The sequence below is a fragment of the Astatotilapia calliptera genome, chromosome 15, assembly GCF_900246225.1.
Source record: "Astatotilapia calliptera chromosome 15, fAstCal1.2, whole genome shotgun sequence".
NCBI lineage: Eukaryota > Metazoa > Chordata > Actinopteri > Cichliformes > Cichlidae > Astatotilapia > Astatotilapia calliptera.
The window spans coordinates 32,844,520-32,868,526 of NC_039316.1; the positions used below are offsets into that span (position 1 = coordinate 32,844,520).

Consider the following 24,007-nt stretch of genomic DNA (forward strand, 5'->3'; position numbering starts at 1 on the left):
TAGAATGAAATTCAAAGCGGTGTATCCTCCAGTATGTGGCATTTACATCGTGTTTTCTTTTAGTGTTCATATCATCAAGCTGCACTCTCAGTACGTGTGTTAGTTTCCCTTTAAAGCAACATACAATGAATACTTTGATATTGTTATTTAACAAGCACAGTATCTTTACATCCAAACAAGCCCCTGATGTTCACACTGTGCAAAAATGTTCTTCATCTCCTGGATCCAAATCATTTTATTCCAGGACATTAACGGAATAGAGAGTGACATGTGCATATGAGTGGAAAATATGCAATCACACAGTGGCTTTTAGCTCACAATGACAAAGTCATCAGAGTTTGTCTGTGCGGTTTGCAATTCTAATGGTGAGTCAGATGGACTGATGAGATCTTTGGAATTTATGAATCAGTTTCTTGTAAATCTGTGTGTGTGCGTCTTATATAGTCGTCATTTATACATGAATTTCAGCTTAACCCGCTGCTTGACCACCTCAGCTCGTTTCCTCTGATACTTTAAATACTGACTGTTTAGAGTATGACCATTGTCCATATTTGTAGTGATTTTACAAAACAGAGAAGTTTTTTTTAAGATGATTGAAGAAGGAACAGCTGACGCCTGAATGTGCAGAATCTGATGGATGGATGTAGAAGTTGTAGATACAGAAATATGTAACGACATCTCTATATGACATAAAAAACAACTCTGTATAGTTGACACATCCTCATGTGTTACAACACGTATGAGTATACCTGAAAGTGTCCGCTGCTTTAAGAGCACAGAAGGAAATATGACTAATTCTGCAGCTGACCTTCCAGAAAAGTAATGACGACATAAGCCGTGTTTGAGAGGGAGGGGGATCAAAGTGATTTTATAATGTCAACCCACCAATAAAAACAAAAAACCTTCAAAGGCAGATACCTAATGAATGCTGAGCTGGACGTATTTATAGGCCTGATGGATGAACCGCATAAAGGAGAGCTCAACGTGGAGTGTAATCTGCCAAATCTGTTTAACAGGGAAACCTACTACTTTTAGTAGTACTTTTACAGAGAGTCTTCAGAGAGTGCAAATATTTAGCTTTTGCCTTTAGGGTTATGATTAAGGGGGAGTTTGCTGAGAGTGGAAAAGCGTCAGTGATGATGTATCACTCACCTCCCTTCTAATTATGTCCTGATTTTTTTTTTTTTCCCCACTGACACTGACGCTGCACGACGACTCATAGCACCGCGTTACGTCTTGTCTTTTCTTGTTCTGACCTGTACTGTACACATACTATTAGTACTGTATATAGTACTTGACTGTAAGTATTGTGGGAAATACTTGGACCCGGAACAACATTTTAGTTATTGATTAATATTTAATAAAATATTTGTCTGATTAATTGTTTAGTTTAAAAATTTTGTTTCTATAGACTAATGATGCGATAATTTTTCAGTTAAAAAATAGTCCACATGCAAGCGACTTTTTTATTATTATTATTTGTCGCCTCTTTTCAGTTTCTCCAGTGTAAAGATTTGCTGTTTTTGGCAGCCTGAATATCTTTTTGTTCTGGGCTTGAATATTTTCTCAGTGTCTGCTTCTGTTCTTCAACCATAGCATGTTCGCAAGGTTGTCTTTAAGAACTGAGCAGGCATAGTACAATTTTTTAAGTGTATCTTGTGGCAGTGGAAATTTTATTTATATAGCACATTTCATTACATGCAAACTAAATGAGGACCAGTAAAAACACATTTACAGTTCCTAAAAGGAAACAAAATATAATGAACAAAAGAAAAAGCTCCTATTTACTGTAGGACTGCGTAGATAAAAATAGATTTATTTAATGCTTTTGATGCACAATTTAATTGATCAGCTGGGAGCTTGTTCCAAAGAACAGCACCACAGTGACTAAAAGCACCTTCAGCTCACTTAGATCTGATTCTGGGAACAGTTCAAAGATCTGCAGCTGATGAACTGAGGGGGATGACCGGACTGTGAACAGTAAGCAAACAGGAGGTGTACTGAGGGGCCAAACCACTGAGAGCCTTAGGAACTGATAAAAGTATTTTAGTGGTAATTCTGCATTGTGACTTTAATACTAGAGTTCAATACCAAGCCCCCGTTTGTCACTGACAATTTAAATTCCAATAAAGTTTTTTTGTTTGTTTGTTTTTTAATGAAGGAGACTGTAAGGCCTGTGGTGGCAAAAAGTAAAATAGACATCATGACTTCTTTCTTACTTTTAGGTTGCAGCCTTGTCAAAGTAAGCATTTTGACCAATATGGTCATTTTCAGTCATTTATTTAAATTAAATTAAAAAAAAAAAAGCTACATCTTACATTATGTTGTAGCTGTAATCAGAATATAATTAAAATAAAAAATCAAAATCTTGGAAATCTTGCTAGATGTTATATTGTCCTGATTTAATCATAAATGTATATTTTAACCCTTTAAAGCCAAGAATATCATGTTTGGTACATGTGCTCTTGTGAGTTTTTGAGACTTGTACCTCATCAGCATTTTTACCCTTAAAAAATGATATGAATTGCATGACACATTTTTAATGACTAAATTGTGAAATTATGGCTAATGTTGCAAATGTTTGCACAAATTAAAACTGCACATTAAGCAGATAAAGATTTATATATATATATATATATTATATATATATATATATATATATTTTTTTTTTTTTTTTTTTTTTTTACATGTAAACAGATGGAATTGTTTTTTTAGTTTTTCAGTGAATTTCAGTGCGATCTCTGTTGAAGGTGAGAGCAGACAGGTTTCAGTGGATGGGCTCGGAAGTGTTTGGTGTTTGCATGAAGATGACAGTGAAATGGTCTTTGCTGCTTGTAAAGCGACATACTTTATAGTGCTGCCTCACAAAGTCAGATCCATACTACAATGCCAACTGTTGCATTGCCCTGCAGACGGGTTCCCTTGTTGTTGTAAAATGCCAGACCACAGTGGTACCTGTAATGTTTCTAAATATGAGCATCTACTATCAGATTCACGTGTAGATGTTCCAGAAAATCAAATGCCAAACCACTGACCTCACAGGCAGTCATTTGTAAGTAGTAAAACTGAGCTGATATCTTTTTATTGTGTCCTAGCTGCAGGTGGTAAGAGTTGAAAAACGCAAGACGTCTCCAAAAGTACTCTTATTAGATTCACACGTAAAACATATTTATCGACTTAAACATGATGACCAGTTAGCTCATTTAAAAGAAACATTTTATCAACATCCGTCGTGTGATTTATTTATTTTTTTATTCACAAAGAAAAATAATAATAATCAAAATCAGACGTGGAATCAAACAGCAGCATCGTCTCAGAAAAGGTGTCGTGATTTTTCGTGCTTTCTGCCTGTCCCCTCCCAGTAGTTCAGCAATGAGAGCTGACCTTTGGTGGCGTTGCAGCAGCTTGGCCGGTGCCATGGGCCCCAGGCCATGTCAACACACGGAAAAGCGATGCACAGCTCGCTCCCCGTATGGTCACAGGTCACCGTGAGCTGCCAGTATGTATTCCCACATAATGTAAATAGAGAGTAATGTTAGCTGTTGCAGTTGTGGAGTTGTGCTCACAGTGAGAATGAGTCAGCAGTGAGTATCAGCTGACAGTATCAGTGCTCTCATTATGCCCCTGCAGCTGCTTAGGCTTTACTCACCTGCACCAGCTCCATCTGTATAACTCATGCTTGTCACAGGCATATCTCAGCCCGTGTTTGCCATATCACACTGATATGTATATCTGCTCTGTTGGCTCTATTTTTGCAGGGTTTCTTTAAACTGTATGGGTTTGGTGGGTTTTACAAATCTCAACAATAGTAACTACTCTTCCAAAAAGCGTAAAATGGCATATATTGTTCTGGTTAAGTATTTCCCCGAGGACCTGGATGTGCTACAAAGCAGAGAGGGTATTTCAGCCAGCTTTCCACTTAGACGGAGGTGGCAAGAAAATTGAATAATTTATTTTATTTTATTTTTAAAGTTACTTACTTTTCAAAGAGTTTTTACCTGAGCTTTCAGGCCTTTTTGAAGCTCTCTAGTTTATTGTAATTATGTAACTAAGTTAGATATTGTACTGGAACTTTGGTCTTGTGATAATAGTTGGTTGGCAAACATGGCCTATCTATATGTAAGGCTTTCAGTGGACCCTATAAATGTTTATCGGCACTGACATTTGACCCCCTCCCAGTTGGTGCTTTAGTCTTCTGATCTTGTGTCTGAATTCACTCAATCTGTCATCCAGATGTAGCTTTTCGTATGTGACACAACGATGATGCCATACATCTTTACAAGTTCTCCTCTCCAGTTGGTTCTTGTCTTACATAGAGGTTTATTTAGCACCTTCAAGACAAATATAACAGGCTCCATCATTAATCTCCCGTTTTGTGACAAAGGATGTGCCCTGATGTGAGGACAGGAAATATTGATGGCTGCTCCCTGGACATGATCCCAAATCATTTCCAGTTCACAGATGATGGCTCAGCTCGCTGAACCGCGGGACGCCTCGACTCAGAGTCCCCAGAGTCGCTCCTCTACGTTCCTACAACAAACACGTGTCGACAGAAATCCCACCGCGTCTGCAAGCTCGGGCCAGCTGGTTTCTCTTTAGCGTGTTTCATAGCATCCTTTGTGTTTGGTGGAAAACAAAACTGCAGTGAGAGGAGCGTTGGGCTGGGAATAATTGCAGGCCTGCATGCTGGTCGATCGGCATTGCAGCGACAGCTATGAAACCACAACTGACGTCAGCAGTCAAGTGTGACCGTGTGTGTGTGTGTGTGTGTGTGTGTGTGTGTGTGTGTGTGTGTGTGTGTGTGTGTGTGTGTGTGTGTGTGTGTGTGTACTCATGTTGAATATCACTACTAGAATAGTGGACTGAGTGTTATCCTGACATCTGTGTGATTCCAGGAATGATGATCAACTCAGAGCCAGGCAAACACTCAACAAAGCGGCGCTGTCCAATTGTTTTCTCGCAGTAGACAATAGTTTGGTTGACCGGACTTTTAACGAATGAGGAATTAAGGTGTCCACATGCAGCCTGCTTCTGCTCAGTTTGTCACAGGTGAACTCCATCACCTACATAGACTTGAGGGCTCCGCCTACACAGCGGGAGGCCAGGTAGGGAAAGCCCGGAGATCGCACTTCAGTTGGCTTGACAGGTAAAATTAAATAATAATCGAGCTATATGAAAAAAGATGACGCAACCTTTTTTGGGAAGTGGAGTTGCAAGACAACTGGAACAATAAGGTAAAGAAAGAAATACTAACATAGAGGAAAAGTGACTCAGAGTCTGCTTGTCTCTTGTTTTTTGCTTTGTGGAAGTTTAACAAAGACGTTGAATATGTAGGGGAACGGATATCATCTAGGACTGTATTTGTGCCAAAGATATGCATGCAAAATATAAGTAAAATATGGGAATATAAGACCTTCTGTCTAACAACACCAGTGCCTGAACTTAGGGTCCCTGTTAAGCCTAAGAAATAAACTAATCCATGTGTTTGAATGCACTGGGATCATTTAATGAAAAACTACAACAGGCCTGGATTGTGAGTCTGTAGCCCTCAGTGGTGGCAACAGACATGGCGTTAACATGAACAGGTAATGTTGTGACTGGCACCTCATACACTTGGAAAGGTCAGTATCTTGCCTGTTCCAATTGAGTATATTGCATGAGTGCATGTCTCATCAATAAATACATAGTAAGTAGATTTTGCTCTCTTTTTATTTGTCCTTTTAATGCATTACTACAGTATGTAGTATTCATAGCTGTTAAATTTACTAAGTGTGATTCTCCACCCTTACGGGAAACAAAGGGTTAGAAAAAACACTCTCTCTGTGCTGTCTCCATCTTGTTGTGTCCTGCTGATCAGAGATGTGATTGGCTGCTCCCGGGCTGCCCTTGGCTAATTAGAGGAGGAAGTTACATGCTCCTGCCTCACCACTGGACTCAATCACTGTATACTGAAAGGCGCCAATTACTGGCGTATGAACTTGATTAAAGGGGCACCCAGCACGGCTTGTTGCTGGGCAAAGACGGATGCGTGTCTGTTCGTGCCCCAAACCGGCCTGTCCGGTTGCGCACCAGTGTGATTTAAGGCTGTTCGATTTTCAGGTCGATGCTGGAGCCAAATCTGGATCTCTACCGCTGGGGCTGTAATCACACACTGCCTTTGTGTGTGTGTGTGTGTGTGTGTGTGTGTGTGTGTGTGTGTGTGTGTGTGTGTGTGTGTGTGTGTGTGTGTGTGTGTGTGTGTGTGTGGAGCTCTGGGTCATTCTGGCCTAGTGTGTTACCCACCTAACCAGTTTCTAATGATGTTAATGCTGATCAGCCACTGTATGGATTTCAGCCTGGCTGGATGGACAGAGATAATCACTGCACATAGACCTCCATGATCAATACCCGTCCGGAGGAGCGAATCAACCTTTGAGGCACCCTGAACTCCAAAATTTTAACCTCTTCAGCTCCACACCAGTAAAAAGTCTGTAAAAAAAAAAAAGCCAAATTTCTTACTGTTACGTTAGACGGCACACACTTTTACAAAATTATCTTTTATTAAAATGAGGTTCAAGCGTTCAGAGTTTCAGCTTTTCAAATGTGGATGAAAGGGTGTGATCCTAGGACAAAAAATGCTATTAGTTCTTATTCTGATGGTCTGATTGGAGTGTTTTATGTCAGTATGTGTGCATTAGGTTTATGTTATAAGATGATTCATGTGTGTGAGATGTGTTGCAGTAGTGGTTAATAGCTGCACCATTGTACTGGCTGCAAACAGATTTCACAAAACACTGTGTCACACTTTTTTCTTTTTTTTAAATTTATGCACACAGCCCCAGACACCAATTTTTCTCTCGCTTTCTTCCTTCCTTTGTTTCTCGTGACAGCAATTAAAACAGAGCTCTGCTGTTTTCAGAGACAAGAGTCCTTCCTCTGCCTGTAGGTCAGAGGTGACAGAAAAATAATAAATACAGCAGCTGGTTTGACTCTCAGCAACCTTCTCCTCCCCTTGGCTATATTTAGAGAGACACGAGCTGCTCTGAGATCAGATGTTGATGTTGGACGCAGAGTGCGTGCTCTGTTTGGACAGCGATCCGCAGTGGCTGGCTGGTCAGGTGAATGGAAAGAGCAACTGGCTCTTAAGGAAGGTGCGGCTCCAGTGCAGTTTTATAAAAGAGAGGAGCTGATAGATTTGTTAGGGTTGTTAGGGTTTCCACTGATGGTACAATATGCTTGCCGTAAAGTGTAAAGTGATATTTTACTGTACAGCGTGTGACCAGTATAAGTAGAGAAGAAATTCCACTCATTAAAATCACCTTTTCTGCTCTCTGGAAACTGTGAGCGGGCAGTGCTGTAACTGATTGCAGTTTGGGGTTTCAGTTTAGCTCCAGGATGCTTAATTGGAACGCCACATTTATTTATTCAGTGCATTTACTGTTAGAAACAACAGAAATTTGGGAGTTTGGAAAGCTTAATTTGATTTATACACCATTATTGATTTTAATACATTCTGTTTATGTCCTGTATGTAAGTTGTAAACACTGTGCATGCTGAGGCAAATCATATAGAGATCTAAGAGTGAAAAGTGTCCATTCAGCGACCACTCTAAACCTGCTGCTAGCTCCACACACTGATTAACTCTTTTGGACTGTTCCCCTGTGGGAGATGAGCCTGAAGCTGTTGTTTCTATTTCATTTGTTATTGTCAGAATAAATGGAGATCACTTCCAAGATCACCTTGTGCGATCCTGTGACTCTCACAGGATTGCTACGCCCTCGCAAGATAATGGAGGGCTAAGAAAAGCACCGGTGATATCACGAACAACTGGAAGATATCTAGCGTGTTTTGCTTGTTGCCCATGTGTGGGTAATGTATTTTTCTTTCAGGAAAAAAAAGCACATTTTTATCAGCACAGAAAATGATGTTCTGCTCCCTAATGTAGCGCAGCATGTTTATCATTAACTCACTAGAATTCACAGTTTGTGCGGGAGAAGAGTTTGAACACAGGGCCTCCTTTCTTTTTGCAATGCTCAAATCTGGGTTTGCACAAATACTTTCGCTGCTTGTTCTTCCCGTGCCCTGCCTTGCTGTCGTGATGACGTTCGCACACGCACAGAGCGTGCAAACTGCACAGAGTGACAGTGAGAGGAAAGATCTGTTTGGCAGGCTGCTGGACGAAGGGAAGCAGGCTGTTTTTCTGCTGTGTTCAGATCAAATATACAATAGGCTTGAGGTGTAAAGCAAACAAACCCTCTTTACTCCCTGGACTGTCACACAGACACACTTCTCTGTCTTTCCTTTCTTAGTGACATAATGCAACGAGAAGACACACTGTACTCTAATGCTAACCTGAGCCTTGGAGAAAACTCACTATTTGCTAAGACTGAGCCTCAGTGGTATAAATTATTCCCTGGTCTGTTTTCCTCCTCTCCCCCTCACCTCTTGTCTCCTTCCTGGTGTGATGTTTGAGGCCCCTTGGCCAATTCCCACGCTACAAGGGAAGAAAACAGGAGGGAGGGTGTGTGTGCAAGTATGTGTTTTTACCTCCAACCCCCGGCTCTGTGTCATTCAGCCATCAAATAACATCTGGACTCTGGTCACTCTCACACACACAACAGAATGTTTTCTGAAATCCCTCAGCCTGGTTTCCCATGAGCACATCACAAGCAACAACAACAACAAACGAACAATAACTGGAATCAGTTCTGCATCTCATTTCATGGCATACGGACAGGTTTTAAACTTTTTGCTCAAGGTCCACTTATACAGGGTATATCTGTACTTAGACTCAAAAGTTGCTCCAAGATTAAGGACACAAATGCACTAAATTATTTTTTAAACAATTTAAAACCAAAATATTTAATTTAGAATTACAAAACTCAGCAAATCCTCACAATTGGGAAACATGAATCTGAAAATGCCTGACATAGCTTCACTTTTCTAGCAAAAGAATAACTGATCATAAAACCAGAAAAGCAGTTCTTTTTAATTTAGTTTACAGACAAAATATTTTTTCCCCCTTCTTTGATATAGTGATAAGGGGAAAAACTAAACATCCTGGGAACAAAAGCAGAGCTTAGGATGTGGGTGTCAAGGGATGTGTTTGTGTGTGAGAAAAGTTCAGTCAAAAACACAGTTAAGGACAGAAAAGGGACCCATAATGTACGTCAGAGAAAGGAAGAACAATGCTCGAGTCAGGGGACAGACCAAGGTCAGCGTGTTATGTACGCTGTAACTGAACAAGACGCCAGTGTGCCTGGCTGAATGTCTGCCTGTCATTCTGTTTAAAGGGTGGATGCCCATTCACTTGTTAACAGTAGCTGTGGTGCAGTGAAAAAAGGGACGCTTTCTACATTTTCTGCATTTTTACAAATACGTCATTTATGTAATATTAACAAATTCTACTATTCACCTTAAAAAACTTAAAAAGCACTTCCAGGACTGAGCTGTTTAACTTAACTCTAACATCCATCCGTCCGCTTCCTCGGGAGTGCTGGTGACTATCACAACTGTCATAGGGTAAAGGTCACAAGTCTAACACAGCTCAGCGTAACAGCACATGTAAGTGCATTTAAGGTGTATCATGGTCAAATCTGGTGAATACCACTCTGCTTTACTGGTGATGGAAGGAAGTATAACCACACTGTATTAAAACTGTGTTACAGAAGACACAGAAACTGCCAGATTACTGGGAGTCGGGTCCATCTATCCATTTTCTTTCCTGCTTTTCCAATTCAGAGAAGCAAGAGATAGCTGGAGCCTGTTCCAGCTGTCATAGGGAGAGCAGTTCTGAACAGGTCGCCAGTCTCTTGCGTGGAGAGTGTTTTACAAAATTCAGATAGATCCAGATGCATTGTACCTGGATCAGGATGCAAGAGATGAGATATGAGTTGAGTATTAGGATTCTTTTATTTTAAACCATAACTTGTCTGCTGTGCATACCACAAAAACAATGGCCATTGCAGTACTTCTTGTTCCTCAGTAGGGGGAGTTGTCTCACTATCAGAAGCCTTCTGAAGTGAGCTGCTGCTGCTGAAAAACTTTGTATAGATTTTTTTGTATTTTGTTTTTATTTTATGCCACATCAAAATTCTCTTTCACACTTGATTTGTCATATTTTAGGTCTTGCTGTGCAGTTATCTTCATATAAATTCATCAAGTCCGCTTTAAGGAGTGTTTGTCAAAAAACATCTGTATCTAGCCTTTGTCATTTACCCCTAAACATTATGGAAAATTTGATGTGAACACAAATAAACTTGTCATTTTCTTGTACATTTCAACAAAAATATTGTATTGCATGAAATTCTAAATGTGGGATCCTCTGGTCTGGTTTAGAAAAGACTCTTGCTCATAATGAAATTTAGCAACAGTTTAAACGTATGCTACGAATTGCCGTGTCACCTGCACGATGTCCTTGAGAAATGTGCTTGAATGCCATCGTACTTGCTCACGCCGATATCTAAAAAGAAAACACAGACTGTACGATTGGAATGAAAAGAGCTGTATGGCTACTAGGATTCACCTAGTAGAATTTAAAATATCATCCTTCATAAATATATTCATGCGGACGGGTGAAATCATCTGCACCCTGCATTGGGATGGGGGTTGGGGGGGTGGGGGTGCATCTACGTAAGCACCATCACAAGTCTCCCAGTTCCCCTATTTCCTGTCAGCCAGGTCTATTTTTAGCTTCTGACGTCACCGGTCTCCTCTGATGGAGCCTCGTCACGGCCGATTACACCGAGCCGGGGGTGGAGGAGGTGTGTAGAGTGGGGCTGAACGAGGTGTAGTGGTGGGGTGGCATCATTGAGGTAAGCCCTGCTGCTGCATATCACCCCCACCAACCCACCCTCCAGGAAATTGCACCAATCAGATGCAAGGTGCTGAGCACATCACTGTGCTGGATACAGCCCTCCTCATCACCACCCCCACCTCCCCCAACCCCTCCTGATCTCGCTGTATCTCACTGTTTCTATGAACTGGGCCCATTTCATTCAGCATCGATTGCTTAATGGCCATCTTTCATTTATCACGCAATATTATTGCTGGAGCGCTGGAGGCAGGCTGCACTAAAAATAGACACAGGAGCAAGCTTCCATTGCTCGACTGGTGCTCTGTTTTCAGCTGTTATGAAAGGGGGAGTTTGCATGAATGAGAATGTATCTAATTGATAAAGACGGTCTGTTAATCGTACCCATGCAGCGGCCGCATAATGGAGCTCCGAGGTCTCAGTCAGGTGAATTCCTTAGAAGGAAAGAGGTTTAGCCGAGAGGACGCTGGCTCACGGTGAGCTTCAAATAGTGCAGAGATCAGCAGAAAAAGATGAATTTCCGAGCTGATAAGCTTTGACTCCCCCAGACAACACTCAAAGTCGAGTTCTCCTCCACTTCCTCTCTGCCCACAATGGTTGCAGCGCCGTGCTGGCTCTTGCTTGGACAGCGTGTTACAAAAAAGTGTGGTTTGGTTCAAAGGCATTAGGAGGGAAAGGGAATTTACTGTCATAGTGAAACCTGCAATTGAGAAGAATTCAATCTGATCATTTGCAGCTGTGCTGCTGTTTGCTGACAGAGGCTTTTCTGGAATTGACATAATCCCACTTTTATCATACCAATAAAAAAATCAAAATTTTGCAAATATGGAAAAAAAAATACTGTGTGGTTATTTTCAGCAACTCTTTGTTGAACACTTGGGGGCATATTTCGATGTCGCTGCTATGACGGGCAAGAGCGCGAGCGGCGGGGTGGGTTATTGGCTGTCGTTGCACCGAGGCAACGTGCCAGTGTTGACGTCAAACAGAGATGGTGAAGGGGAAAGATGTGCGTGAGTGTGTGCTAGATTGTGAAAGCAGTAATCACAAGGTCACCTGTTTAAACTCAGAGGAGACACTCTATCTGAATACATTTTTTTCCCATTGTGCTGCCAATAAAAGTGGCATCCTGTGCATTGTATTACTATAATTTTCAGGTAGTCCGCATGAACCCCGTTCTTGTGTCACTTTATAATTGTAGCTCCTTTGTGTCTGCTGTCAGAGATTCCATTATGATGATTTGGGGGCACTTTGGGAAATTGATTTGGATTTGCAGCCCTCTGCACTGTACTTTCAACTTTAGCTGTTCCATAGAGGTGCAATTGTACCCAGTCTCACCACGGTCTTATCCTTTCTGTCTCTACATGCAGATCAGCAGCTGCTGCAGAAACTGTTAGTGCTGTGCATCACAATATTTGTGTTTGTCTGAGATTTATATGTGAAATCTTTGCTGCCTGTCTCATGTTTTCATATATTTCTTGTGCTTTTTTCCTACAGTAGGAACTATGCATTTCTTTGTTATTCTGGCTAGGTTTTATGCTCAATATTATATTATAGTAAGTAGCCAACAATTATAGCAGTTAATAGCAGCTAATACTAATAGAGGTATTAACCTGGCCTCTGAGTCACTGCATGCAATTTTAATCACGCCAAAAATGTAAATAAAATAAATGAAAGCAACATAATTATTTCATTAAAAATCAGGCTGTGATGCTAGCTTGTGGGTAGGAACAACAGAATACTTATTAATTTTTTCTCTCTTCTCTTTCTTTTCTCTGTAGTTTTGATGTGGAGAATGGCCTGTCGGTGGGTCGCAGTCCACTGGACTCTCAGACTAGCCCGGGTTCTGGTCTGGTACTTCAGGCCAACTTTCCCCACAGTCAGCGCCGCGAGTCCTTCCTCTATCGCTCTGACTCAGACTTCGACCTTTCGCCCAAAACTATGTCCCGCAACTCGTCCACTGCCAGCGACCTGTAAGTATTCTCGGACGCTTTCTGTATTGTTTCAGCAACAATAAGCCGAGAGATTTTTGTTTTCTGTTCTTTTGTTGGTGGGGTTGCAGAGCTGGATTTGGAGGAATATATATAGTGTGCTTAAGAGCACAAAAACTTATCTCATCATTCCAGAGAAATCAAAATGTTTCAGAAAGAGGCTGAAGATATGAAGGCGGCGAATACCTACAGATCATCTAATCTCTGAGAAACTGCAGAGTAAAACAAACTATTTTCTGAATGAAAATGAAAACTTTAAAGTTAGTTTTAAATATGATTCCAGCAATATGTTTTAAAACTGTTAGTTAGCCATGTTATCCACTTTGTTAGGTACACCAGTTATCTAGTCAGCCAATCACATGGAAGCATGCAGACATGGTCAAGACAAGCTATTGAAGTTCAAACTGAGCATCACAGGAAGAATGGTGACTTATGTGACTCTTGACATCATGTGAGGCTGGTCTGAGTGTTTGAAAACTGCTGATCTGCTGCGATTTTCCTGCACAAACATCTCTAAGGTTTACAGAGAACGATCTGAAAACAGCAAAATCCAGGGAGCTGCTATTCTCGTTGATGCCATGTCTGGGGGAGAGCGTCCCAGTTTGCAGAAGAGCATCTCTGAACGCACATCAAACAGATGCTCTACAAGAGCAAAAGAGCACAGTGGACCCTACAAACAGCGAAAGTTTGGACAAGCTTAACAAAATAGAAATTTGGGTGAGAAAAAAAAGGTTTGAAAGGGAGAATTGTGTCTCTGGAACAGGAGATCCACATCATGGATCTACAGCTTACAAATATAGAGCTTCTGATGTGACGCTATCATGTCAAAAATGGATCAAAGTCTCGGAGGAATGATTCAAGCACACTGTGGAATCAAGGCATGAAGAATTAAAGAGACCTGAAGGCAAACAAGGGTTGTACCATGAAGGTGTACCTAATAAAGTGGCTAGTTGTGTATTTCGTTCAACATTTTTTAGCACAACAAAATAAATTTTTCATTTAAGTCAAGGTTTGAAATGATTTGCATTTCACGAGATCACATTGATTGTGTCAGTGTCATAAATACAATAAATTATAATAAATACATTTAAAACTATTTCTAGTAAGCTCACCTAAGGTCCTATTTACACTCGAAGAACTACATGCATTTGGCAGCAGGCTTTAAAGACACTTCAGGCAGCACAGCTAGAGTTTAAAAATGTTAACACGAGAGCAACCAGTTGTAGGTGTAAATGCAGTGAAGTCGCCAGCTAGCGGGAAACATGCTGGTAACGCTACGCTAGTTCAGCAACTAGTTTCTGTCTGTTTATACAGCTGAAGATTTCTCTTGTGCAGCTAGCAGTCTGTTTGAAGCCAGAGTGTTAATGGGGCCTCGACCACCAATAGCTGTCGCTCCTTTGTTTTGAAGGGAGGAGGGATTGAAGCATTGGGAAGTCAATTGGCTACCTCGGTGAGACAAAGTGTGAAGATTGCTGTGATTTTTCTGTCTATCTCTTTGGCCTGTGCCACACTCTCATGAGTCACATCTCCCACGCTTTTCCCAAACACGATCCGAACAACTTTACCTTGGATGCTCGGCTCCAAAAGCATCTCAAGCTCAAAAGTTTGAGAAACAGTCCCAGCAACCATTTGACAGATGCTGATGTGCTGCCACCAGTGTTTCAGTCACAAACCTGACGACTACAAAGGATTTTGATATTTTACTAAACAAGGTGGCGCTCACAGTCATGCATCAAAATGTTTGCTGGACAGTGAAGGCCAACTTAGTGTTTTTCATAGTTAGCATGATTTCACCCTGAGGTCTGGAGGTCTGTGTGCATGTTGTCACCCTAAAGCTTCCAGAAAGCTTTAGCTGATCTAAAACTGGTTACCCAAGCATCCAAAGCATGAGCTCTGTTCCTCACCTGCATGTTGTTCTAGTTATACAAATAAGTCTTAGAGGCATTTTTTGTCCCTCATAGATAAACTTAATATCCCATCATTTCTAACCTTTAGTGGGATTGGTCTTTTTTAACATTTCCCTTGAGATACAGCTTACTCGTAGCTGGGTTTATTTGTGAGACGCAATCTTGTTGTTTAAATTTAAATTTAGAAGTCAATCAAAGTGAATACTAAAACATCACTAAATGCAAGTTTAACTAATTAACTTTAGTCCTTAGATACAATACGAATAGGGGTTTTTTGCCTAGCAACTAGTGCTAGCCTTTCTAACATTCATCCTGCTCCTCTATTCCTTATTGCCAACTCTTAATTACCACGTAGTCACAAAAACAATATATCTATGAGGTTTAGCACCTTTGCCTCTAAGAAGGATTTTGTGTAACTAATACAACGTGTTGTTCTCCTTTCTTTGTTCAGCGTGATATTCAGACCAGTCACGGTCTCATCCAACTGCGACGTTCCTGCTCAGTCAAATATCCCAGTAACAGCAACCTGACTGTTGTCATGATTTGTGTGTTTGTGGTGTGGAATCACACAATACATCATGAACTGCTCTTTCCCCTCTCACGTGGCCTTTTTTTTTTAATTTGCAGGCATGGAGAAGACATGATAGTGACTCCATTTGCACAGGTTAGTTGCATATGCTTGTTGCTGGTCCTTTAAGAGCTTCCGTTGTTTGCTGTCATTGAATCAAAGCCAAACTCAGGATCGAGGGTGCCAGCACTGATATTATGACAGGCGGAAGCCGGCAACCTGTACGGCAACAGGCCAAACACAGCACAGGCTTTACAGTTTAACAGACATGGCATCAAAATGAATGTTTATACACGTATTACTTGAAACAGTTGTTTGAACTGTGTGAAGATCTGCTGATCAATGCATTAAGCCAGCAAGCAGCAAGTTACATGTAAGCAGTTCATAAAGAAACAGCCCACAGTGAAAGCATGGTGTAAACAGCTAAGCACTACACTATTCTCTGAACTCCTGAAAGCCCTGTTTTCACAGTGAATTTCATTAAAGCTACTATAGAGCCACTGATGATGTATTTAAAAAAATATTTGTTTACCGAAGTGTTTGTTATTTATGACAGACCGTCTGTCCCGTGAAGTGAGATGTGAAATATAATTGTTTCCATTCAAAGTAAATCCATCTAATTTGGGGCGTTGCGCTGTCCAGATGCTCTGCGTGGCTCCTTGCTCTTTGCTTACTCATCAGTTTGAGAAATAAGACATGGTTCATTTTTCACAGACAACACCCACACACATTCTCTTTGTGCTGAACAGCTTGTTCTTATGTGTGTGTGTGTGTGTGTGTGTGTGTGTGTGTGTGTGTGTGTGTGTGTGTGTGTGTGTGTGTGTGTGTGTGATCATCATCAGCGACCTACTAACATGATCTGTGTACATGTGATAATTCCAAACTAAAGTCCAATATTTACCCTATAAAAGTTTATCATCAGTAAACGTTAGATATGAGAGAGAGCAGTGCTTCAGCATGCTTCCTCTCTTACATCAGGCTTTTGGAAGTTAGCTGAGCTCAGATAGTACTATCAGCGACATGAAACCCTTGCATGCTGTGCCTGTAAAGTGTGATGTTTTTAAACCACTTAGCTTTTCTCTTCTTACTCAAAGTCCATTTTGCATTTTTATTTAAATGCTAAAAGTTCCTGATAGGGGCTTTAAAAAGGGTTAAAAGTTCCAAAACAAAAAAGTCACTATATTCACGGTAACAGGTAAAAAAGGTTCAACCATCTAAAAGAATGGTTCTTTATTTTGAACGAAAATTGGTTCACGTATTTTGTTTATTCATTTTTTTTAGGTTCTTGCCAGTCTACGAACGGTGAGAAGTAACTTTGCTGTTCTGACACATCTGCAAGATCGTGTGGGAAACAAGTAAGAGCACAAACACGATGTGGAGCGGATGACTAATTTGCTCTTTTGTTATTCTACCGACACATCATCTGTTTTGTGTTTCAGGCGGCCGTCAAGCAGCAACCAGCCGCCCATGTGTAATCCATGTCTCACAGGTCAGTGTTAATACCCCTGGGTGATGGGACACTGAGAGGTTCTAGTTCCTCTGTGACTAATGGTGCCTTTCTCATAGAAAATGAAAATGTTGTTGTCTTTTTAAATACATAGAAAAAGAATTAAGTGATTGTTGATTCAGGTAAATCTGAAAGATGCGCTTCTTACAGTTAAACGGATGCAAATATAACAGTGCTGGTAAATGAATGGTGAAGACATTAACAGTCAGGACAGGTGCAGCATGACAGGATCAAGTTTTCTCTTACCAAGATCAACAGCAGACCCATGCAACATGTTAAAGATGTGGATGTTTCCACAGCAGTCCCAGGTGTAAACTGCAACGTGTCTTTGTTTGACCTCTGACCTTTCAGAGGAGCCTTACCAGAAGCTGGCGATGGAGACCCTGGAGGAGCTGGACTGGTGTCTGGACCAGCTGGAGACCCTGCAGACGAGACACTCGGTCAGCGAGATGGCATCCAACAAGGTGAGGTGATTCAACTCAGCTGTGTCCATACCGATCATTAATGCTGTGAAGAAGTGCAGGTGGAAAACAAAAGCCTCTGATCTATGCCCATTTGTTTATGTATTTATGTATTTATTCAACTGAGTATCCAATCTGTGCTGTTTGACTGTCTGTTGGCAGTCTAGCATCCAGTTTTCAAGATATCATTTTTAAATTTTGTGTGATGGTAGATACCGATAACAGCTCCAGCTGAGATGATTTGGTGCAAATTGGGTCACACAAAAATATAAAAATCAATAAAAAACTAAATATTACTTGTTTTTTTCTGAAATACTACATTGACTAAAATCTTTTAACTTTTTCTTTGTACTTTAGTTTGTAGAGAGAGTACACAGACTGGCTGTGACTGGGCTGTAATAAGGTAGATGGAGGGGGAAAAGTCAGTGTGTCCTAGGAGCTTTGCAATCTACTCTCATGCATCAACTACACCCGAGATTTTCAGCTTTTTCATTGTAGTGCAAACTTGCTTTCACTGTTCACAAATTACCTTTGTACAGGAAGAAAATTAGATTTGAGGCGTGCGTAAATAACACTACTGTTCATGAATGGTGCCTCTCTCCACTCAGCGCACGTCCTTGCTGGCTCTTCCTGCTGTCTGGCTGCAAACCTCCTCCTTCCCTCACTCAGCCAATCATATCTCTTTCCTCCACTCAGCCCCTTAAGCTAGACTAACGTGATTGGTCGAAGAAGGGGGACCAGCATGCGGGGCAGGGGGGGCAGGGGATTCTCGCAGACTCTCCCTCACTCTAGCTCCTGCTCTCCCTCTTTATGTTTATCATTGACAGCGTGTGACAGTAGTTGAATGAGAGGCTGCAGTCACACCCTGATGGCAGAGCTCTTCTCCTGCCTCCTCTACCTCAGCTATACCCCACCCTATCCCTCCAGCACCACCCCCCCCCTTCATCTTCAGGATTGCAGCTAGGAACTGTGGGAACTTTAATTTTTTAAATGGACTTTTTTTTCATGTCCAGACCATCTCTGCTGAGCATGGAGCAGAACTGAGTGGGGAAATTGCAGCCTATTACTAAGCAAGCAAACTTGGATTTTAGCCTCTACTAACATCAACATGCGTGAGCTGACATGCCTGCGTCGGCTCTCTGGGTTTATCTGTACTGGAGACTCAGACAGGTGAGCGATGGGGAGCCCTGCTGGCTTTCCTTGTTGACAATGGGATCTAGTGATCAGCAGTGCAGGCTTTGCAGTGGGATGAATGCTGAGTGAGCCCACCTGTCGGATCTGACTCGGGACAAGATCCACAAAGGGGCTGAACGTGAGTGTGTGTGTGTGTGTGTGTGTGTGTGTGTGTGTGTGTGTGTGTGTGTGTGTGTGTGTGTGTGTGTGTGTAGCACAGAAATGACAACAAAAAGGGCCAAAATAGCCATGCGTGTTAGAGGAAGCAGTTGTCATGATTGTCAAAAAACAAAACACGAAATCTTAAGAGGAATGATTCATAGGTGTAGAAATGGCTCGCATGTAAACAAGTGTGTGTGTGTGTGTGTGTGTGCGCGCACGCGTGCAGGAAGTACTGAAGCACAAAGGGGGAAGCCGTGATGAGAAGCTCCAGGAGAAATCAAACAGATGATAAACAGTTATGTAGGCTGATGCATGTGTTTGCGTTGGCCTGTATGTGTGCCACAAAATAGCCGTGCAGCCACTGCAGCATCACACTCTCACCCAGATCCCCTCCTTCCTCCCTCAGCCTCCACCTGCCGAGACTGTTACATAATCAGTGTGGAAACTACCGCCCATTACTGCCATTAAATTCAACAGCGAAACACTGAACTCTTTTAATTTATTAAAACTTCATGAAAATTTCACTTGTGTTTTTGTTTTCCTACAAACAGTGCACGTGTTTTTGTTTTTTGTTTTTTGTGCTTAGAGATATTATAGAGATATTGTAGCTTGTTTTGATTTTTGTATATATATATATATGTATATATATATGCATATACGGAGGTATATCAAAGGGTATTCATGGACTGTAGGCTGGGAGCATAATCCTATGAGTGGTGTACTGCTGGGGTTTCCCCACATTTTGTTTCACTCTTAATCGAAGGAAAAACAATGAAACATTTGATTTGGCTGTGAAGTTTTTGGGGCTTTAACAGTGAAAATGAATAAGGAAAATACAGATGTGGGTCGTGCCCATTAAGAACTTGCTAACTTTTCTCTACCAATGCAAACAGCTTACTGGACTGAATTATGGAAGTCTGAAAAAACGATGCGTACTGACAGTTTAACAAATGGAGGCCTCAGTAGCATGTGCGATCGTGGCTCAAGAGTTGGGAGTTCGCCTTGTAATCGGAAGGTTGCCGGTTCGAGCCCCGACTTGGACAGTCTCGGTCGTTGTGTCCTTGGGCAAGACACTTCACCCGTTGCCTACTGGTGGTGGTCAGAGGGCCCGGTGGCGCCAGTGTCCGGCAGCCTCGCCTCTGTCAGTGTGCCCCAGGGCGGCTGTGGCCACAATGTAGCTTGCCATCACCAGTGTGTGAATGTGAATGTGAATGTGTGAATGGGTGGATGACTGGATATGTAAAGCGCTTTGGGGTCCTTAGGGACTAGTAAAGCGCTATATAAATACAGGCCATTTACCATTTACCATGTGGAAGAACACTGCCACAACAGCCTGGCACTTCCTCCTCATGCTGGTCATCACCTTGGTCACACACTGCTGTTGGATGGCATCCCATTCTTCAACCAGCATTTCTCGCAAATGTGGTTGTGTTGGTCGCACAACCTGCATCTCTCTGCATTGAGATAACAAGCCTTATTTTTCAGTGAGGGAGATGCCGCCCCGCCCCATCACACTACCTCCACCAGAAGGTCCACCAGTCAGCACAGTGTTGTCCATGTCCTCTTAAAGCTTTGATCCTACAATCCAATAGTTGTAGGCAGAATCTGGACTCTTCACTGAACATAATGTACCTCCAAGTGTTCAGGTCCCAGTGCACATGTTGCCAATGCCAGCGTAATGGTGTAGTGTAATCTTCTTGGGACACCCACTTCATGGCCTGTCTCTGACATCCCAGACACCAGCTTGAAGTTGCCTTATGGCACGGGCCCTTTCCAGGTCAGTCAAACGTGGCACTTTTAGAGCAGACAGACACCACCTGACTACTGTAGCAGGGACCTTGCTCACAACTGCTGCTAATCAGGCACCCAATTGTTAGCATCTAGGCTACTGGAAGCTCAAAACAAGAGTCAAGAAGAGTTTTAATATTGTCAGAGAAGATTTGCCACATTTTTCATGGGCACAACTCACATACTGAACTATTCTGCTCGACCCACGAATGCATTTTCTTTACAAATGTGGCATCATTTCAGAGGAAACAGGCTCTCCAACAGTATAAGATTTATTCGCAGAAGCATTGTTGCAACAAAGAAGTAATCGACCAAACCCAGATTTCCTTCATTCATGTGCCAAGTTTAGTTCTTGGCACTTAAAAGAGGTTAAAAAAACAGAACCAAACCCAGTATAATAAAGTAGATACAAAGAGATTCAATCAGACCAATGTAGATACTCTGAGCAGGGTGAGGAACAAACACTTGTAAATTATCTAATAACAAAGAAAAAAATCTACAGTTTGCTTAGTAGTTAATTGAATCTATTGTAACAACGATCAAACCCCAAATTATTCAATATCTAACTCACAAAACTAAGATATATAAAGAACAAAGATAAATGACTCTAGCTATCTGCCCTATGGCGTCACAATACTTGGTTTGTTCCGATCAGCACCTCCTGTATTTAATAGCACCGCATGCTGGAGGAACAGCCCAGAGGCCTCAGCAGCCAAACAGACTTCTAAAAATGAGTCAAACCTATAAAAAATAATGATATGCATACACTACATATAAAACAATTTCAGTAAATGCAAATTAAATGAGTGTGGTGTATGAGATCACAGATTGTGTTTCCTCATTTAGGGTTATGTATATGAGCCATGTGTATCAGGTAACTCAAGGTAGCTCAAGTGTATTGTGTAAAGCGTGGATGCATGGAGGTTACCACCTTCATCACAGCACCTCGTCTTCTTCCCTCTATTTTGTTACACAAATAATGATTTGTTTTTTAGTTATGCGATCTTTCACCTGCCTCTTCACATTTCTCCCACGTTTTTGCAGTTACAAAAATCTAAGCAAATTAGTAATGTGCAATTTAAAAGCTAAAATGTGACATGCATCCATTAGGTTGTCTGTAGTAACATATTAGTCATTTTTTTCCGTTGACCTTTCATGCACTGTGGGTTTGTTTGTTTTTGTTTTTGTTTGTCCTTGGAAACCTTTTTGTTTACCGTTTTGTCTCCGTGTTTAGAACATGAAACAAATTTCATTCAAACGTTGGAAAGTGCTTCAGTGTTTGTTTTGTTTGGTCCTTCTGCTTGTTTGCACCCATATTTTGGTAACGTAGTTTGCTACACATTTCCTCTGTTGGTCTAAGAGTCAAATGAAGGGAAGGAGGCATGTTGTATTAGTGTTTATAGTTACAGAAAGGATTTTGAAATAAAATGCCTTGCTACACACATGCACACCCATATGCTTGGTGTGTGTTTGCAGACTAACCATGTGTTGTTTATGGTTTTGTCATGTCTACACAGTTTAAGAGGATGCTGAACCGCGAGCTGACACAGCTATCGGAAACAAGCCGCTCAGGGAATCAGGTGTCAGAGTACATCGCCAACACCTTCCTCGGTAAGTTAGAACTTTGAAATCTTGTGAATGCAACGACTGAAGAAGGATTTTCAAATTGATACCACAGGTGTATCTACTACGAGGCTGAGGGGAAACACTGCCAGTAAACTAATTTGCTTCTTTGCATCTCCCTTTTTTCTTTTTTGCTCTTCAACATATTTGAATGTTAGGAGGTCTTCTTGTATTTTGTTGGAGTGGATAAAAATGTGGTTTGAGGATGAATAGGGACAAAAAAAGAAGACAGAAAGAAAGGAAGGGAAGGAGAGGATGACTTTCCAAAGGAACAGGGAAAGGGAATTTTACTATATAGAAGAAGGGAGTCATTGTGAGGGAGAAAGGATGTGGGGGGGGGGGGGGTTCTTGTACATGGAAATGAAAAGAGCGTGTTTCTGAAAGAAGGTGAGGACTGTGTTAACAGGACAGATGGAGAAGGTGAGGATTTTTCCTTTTTCTGAAAAAGAAGGAGGCGGGGCTGCAGACAGCATTCCCGGACACATTGTGTGGCGTTGTCACGGCAACAGGGTGCACATTATTCAACGGCGTGCCGTATGAATAGGAGGCTCAGTGTTCAACAGCCCTTCCGGCAGGATGGTCCGGCTGAACGAGGATGGCGCTGTCAGTCGGACGCCGTTTTGATATGAGTGCCTCTTCTTCAAGTCTGGCTGCGTTTGGAAATGAGCACCATGGTTTTGGGTGTGAGGAAGAGAAGGCACTGTGAGAGAGGTGAGAAAGGCCAGACAGCGCCTCGTGTGACGCTGCCACTCAGATCGCTGTGCATCCTTAGGTGCCGTGTGCTCGTATCTGGATTTCGTGCCTCTGTGCTAATGAAACACAATGAATGGAAAATACCGAAGAGGATGTGTGGACGTGAGGTAAAGCTGGCTGTCCGTGATGTCACAATGGTATCATTATTCCCTTGGTTTGTACCCCCCAAAAAATGGATGAGTCGTCTTCAACACAGCCATGTCTGCTGGGGCAGTACCTCTGAGTCAACAAATCATGTTGAGATGATGCTGATACCGTCAAAGGAAACCTTTTGGTGTTTTTGTGTTTTTGCCTCAAGGACTACGCTCTCTAATTTGGGTTGAAAAACAAAATCTTCTGCCTTTGATCTTAATCAAGTGTGCTTTGTCATCAAACTGCTGGGAAACAGATGGTTTTTAACCATCATCGTTACGTTTTTGCTGCTAGTGTTCTTCACCTGCTGCCGTAAAATCTGTTTTCATGGTGTTTTTGTGCAATACTTACATTAATTGTGTTTAGTTGGCCAGATCTCTCAGCAAGCACTGCAAAACCAGCAATGTTGTTGCTCCTTTTAGCCTTGTTTTATTATCTCAGCTACGAACAAATAGATTTCGGGTTTCTGATCAGGTGGTGTGAACTGAGTCTCATTGTCATTATAATGATAATGTGTCATTATACTGCTGATGAAGATGGGTTTACACATGTTTTCCGTATGTTTAAGTTCCTTTGTGCAGGAATTCATGTGTTTAGGAAAATGTCAGGTTGCACAGTGACGGTTTCCTGAATTTTAGCTCTGTGCACCACTACAGTGGGTTTGAAATGAAGAAAATGATGCAACTGACATGCATACTTTAACCATTTAGGATTTGCCACTATTTTTATACAGTCTTTGTAAGTGGAAAACAATATCACAAATATAAATTAATTGCTTAAATTCATGGATATCACCAAAATGTGGATTTCTGCCTTTATGATTATTTACTGCAGGCTTTCTGTTTATTCAGTAGTCTTAGCTTAGTTTAGCTTAGTTTGTAACATACTTTACTTCTACATTGCTTTTACACTGATGAACCCTCAGTATTTTCTCTTGATAACTTGTCTATACAGTAGCCCTGGGAGTGGAGTGTTTTGCATCCTGCTGCACGCTGTGAAAAAGATCTTCTTTACCATGGACAGGATCCTTTGAAAATCCTCTGTAGTCTTTCATGGATGTCCAGGCTTTTCTTTTTTTTTTTCTCAGGTTTTCCATAAACTGTTGGTTGTTGAGGTGGACTTGTATTATCTATGTTAATAGCAGTTGTAGTAA

The 24,007-nt window shown here is 41.5% G+C and overlaps 1 protein-coding gene across 12 annotated transcripts in view; it reads left to right on the top strand.

Moving 5' to 3' along the window:
• Positions 1–24,007, top strand: part of LOC113006858 (cAMP-specific 3',5'-cyclic phosphodiesterase 4D-like) — a 104,053-nt gene that overhangs the window by 69,014 nt on the left and 11,032 nt on the right. For 5 of the 12 annotated variants that reach the window (XM_026143072.1, XM_026143075.1, XM_026143081.1 and 2 more), the window contains exons 2-8: positions 12,571–12,762; positions 14,189–14,230; positions 15,315–15,351; positions 16,537–16,610; positions 16,695–16,744; positions 17,114–17,226; positions 21,864–21,957. In XM_026143072.1, the coding sequence (XP_025998857.1) occupies positions 12,571–12,762; positions 14,189–14,230; positions 15,315–15,351; positions 16,537–16,610; positions 16,695–16,744; positions 17,114–17,226; positions 21,864–21,957 (602 nt within the window). Of the gene's footprint in view, positions 1–4,833; positions 5,235–12,570; positions 12,763–14,188; positions 14,231–15,314; positions 15,352–16,536; positions 16,611–16,694; positions 16,745–17,113; positions 17,227–21,863; positions 21,958–24,007 lie in introns of those variants that run through there. The other 7 variants (XM_026143079.1, XM_026143074.1, XM_026143084.1 and 4 more) reach the window with 3 other exon arrangements.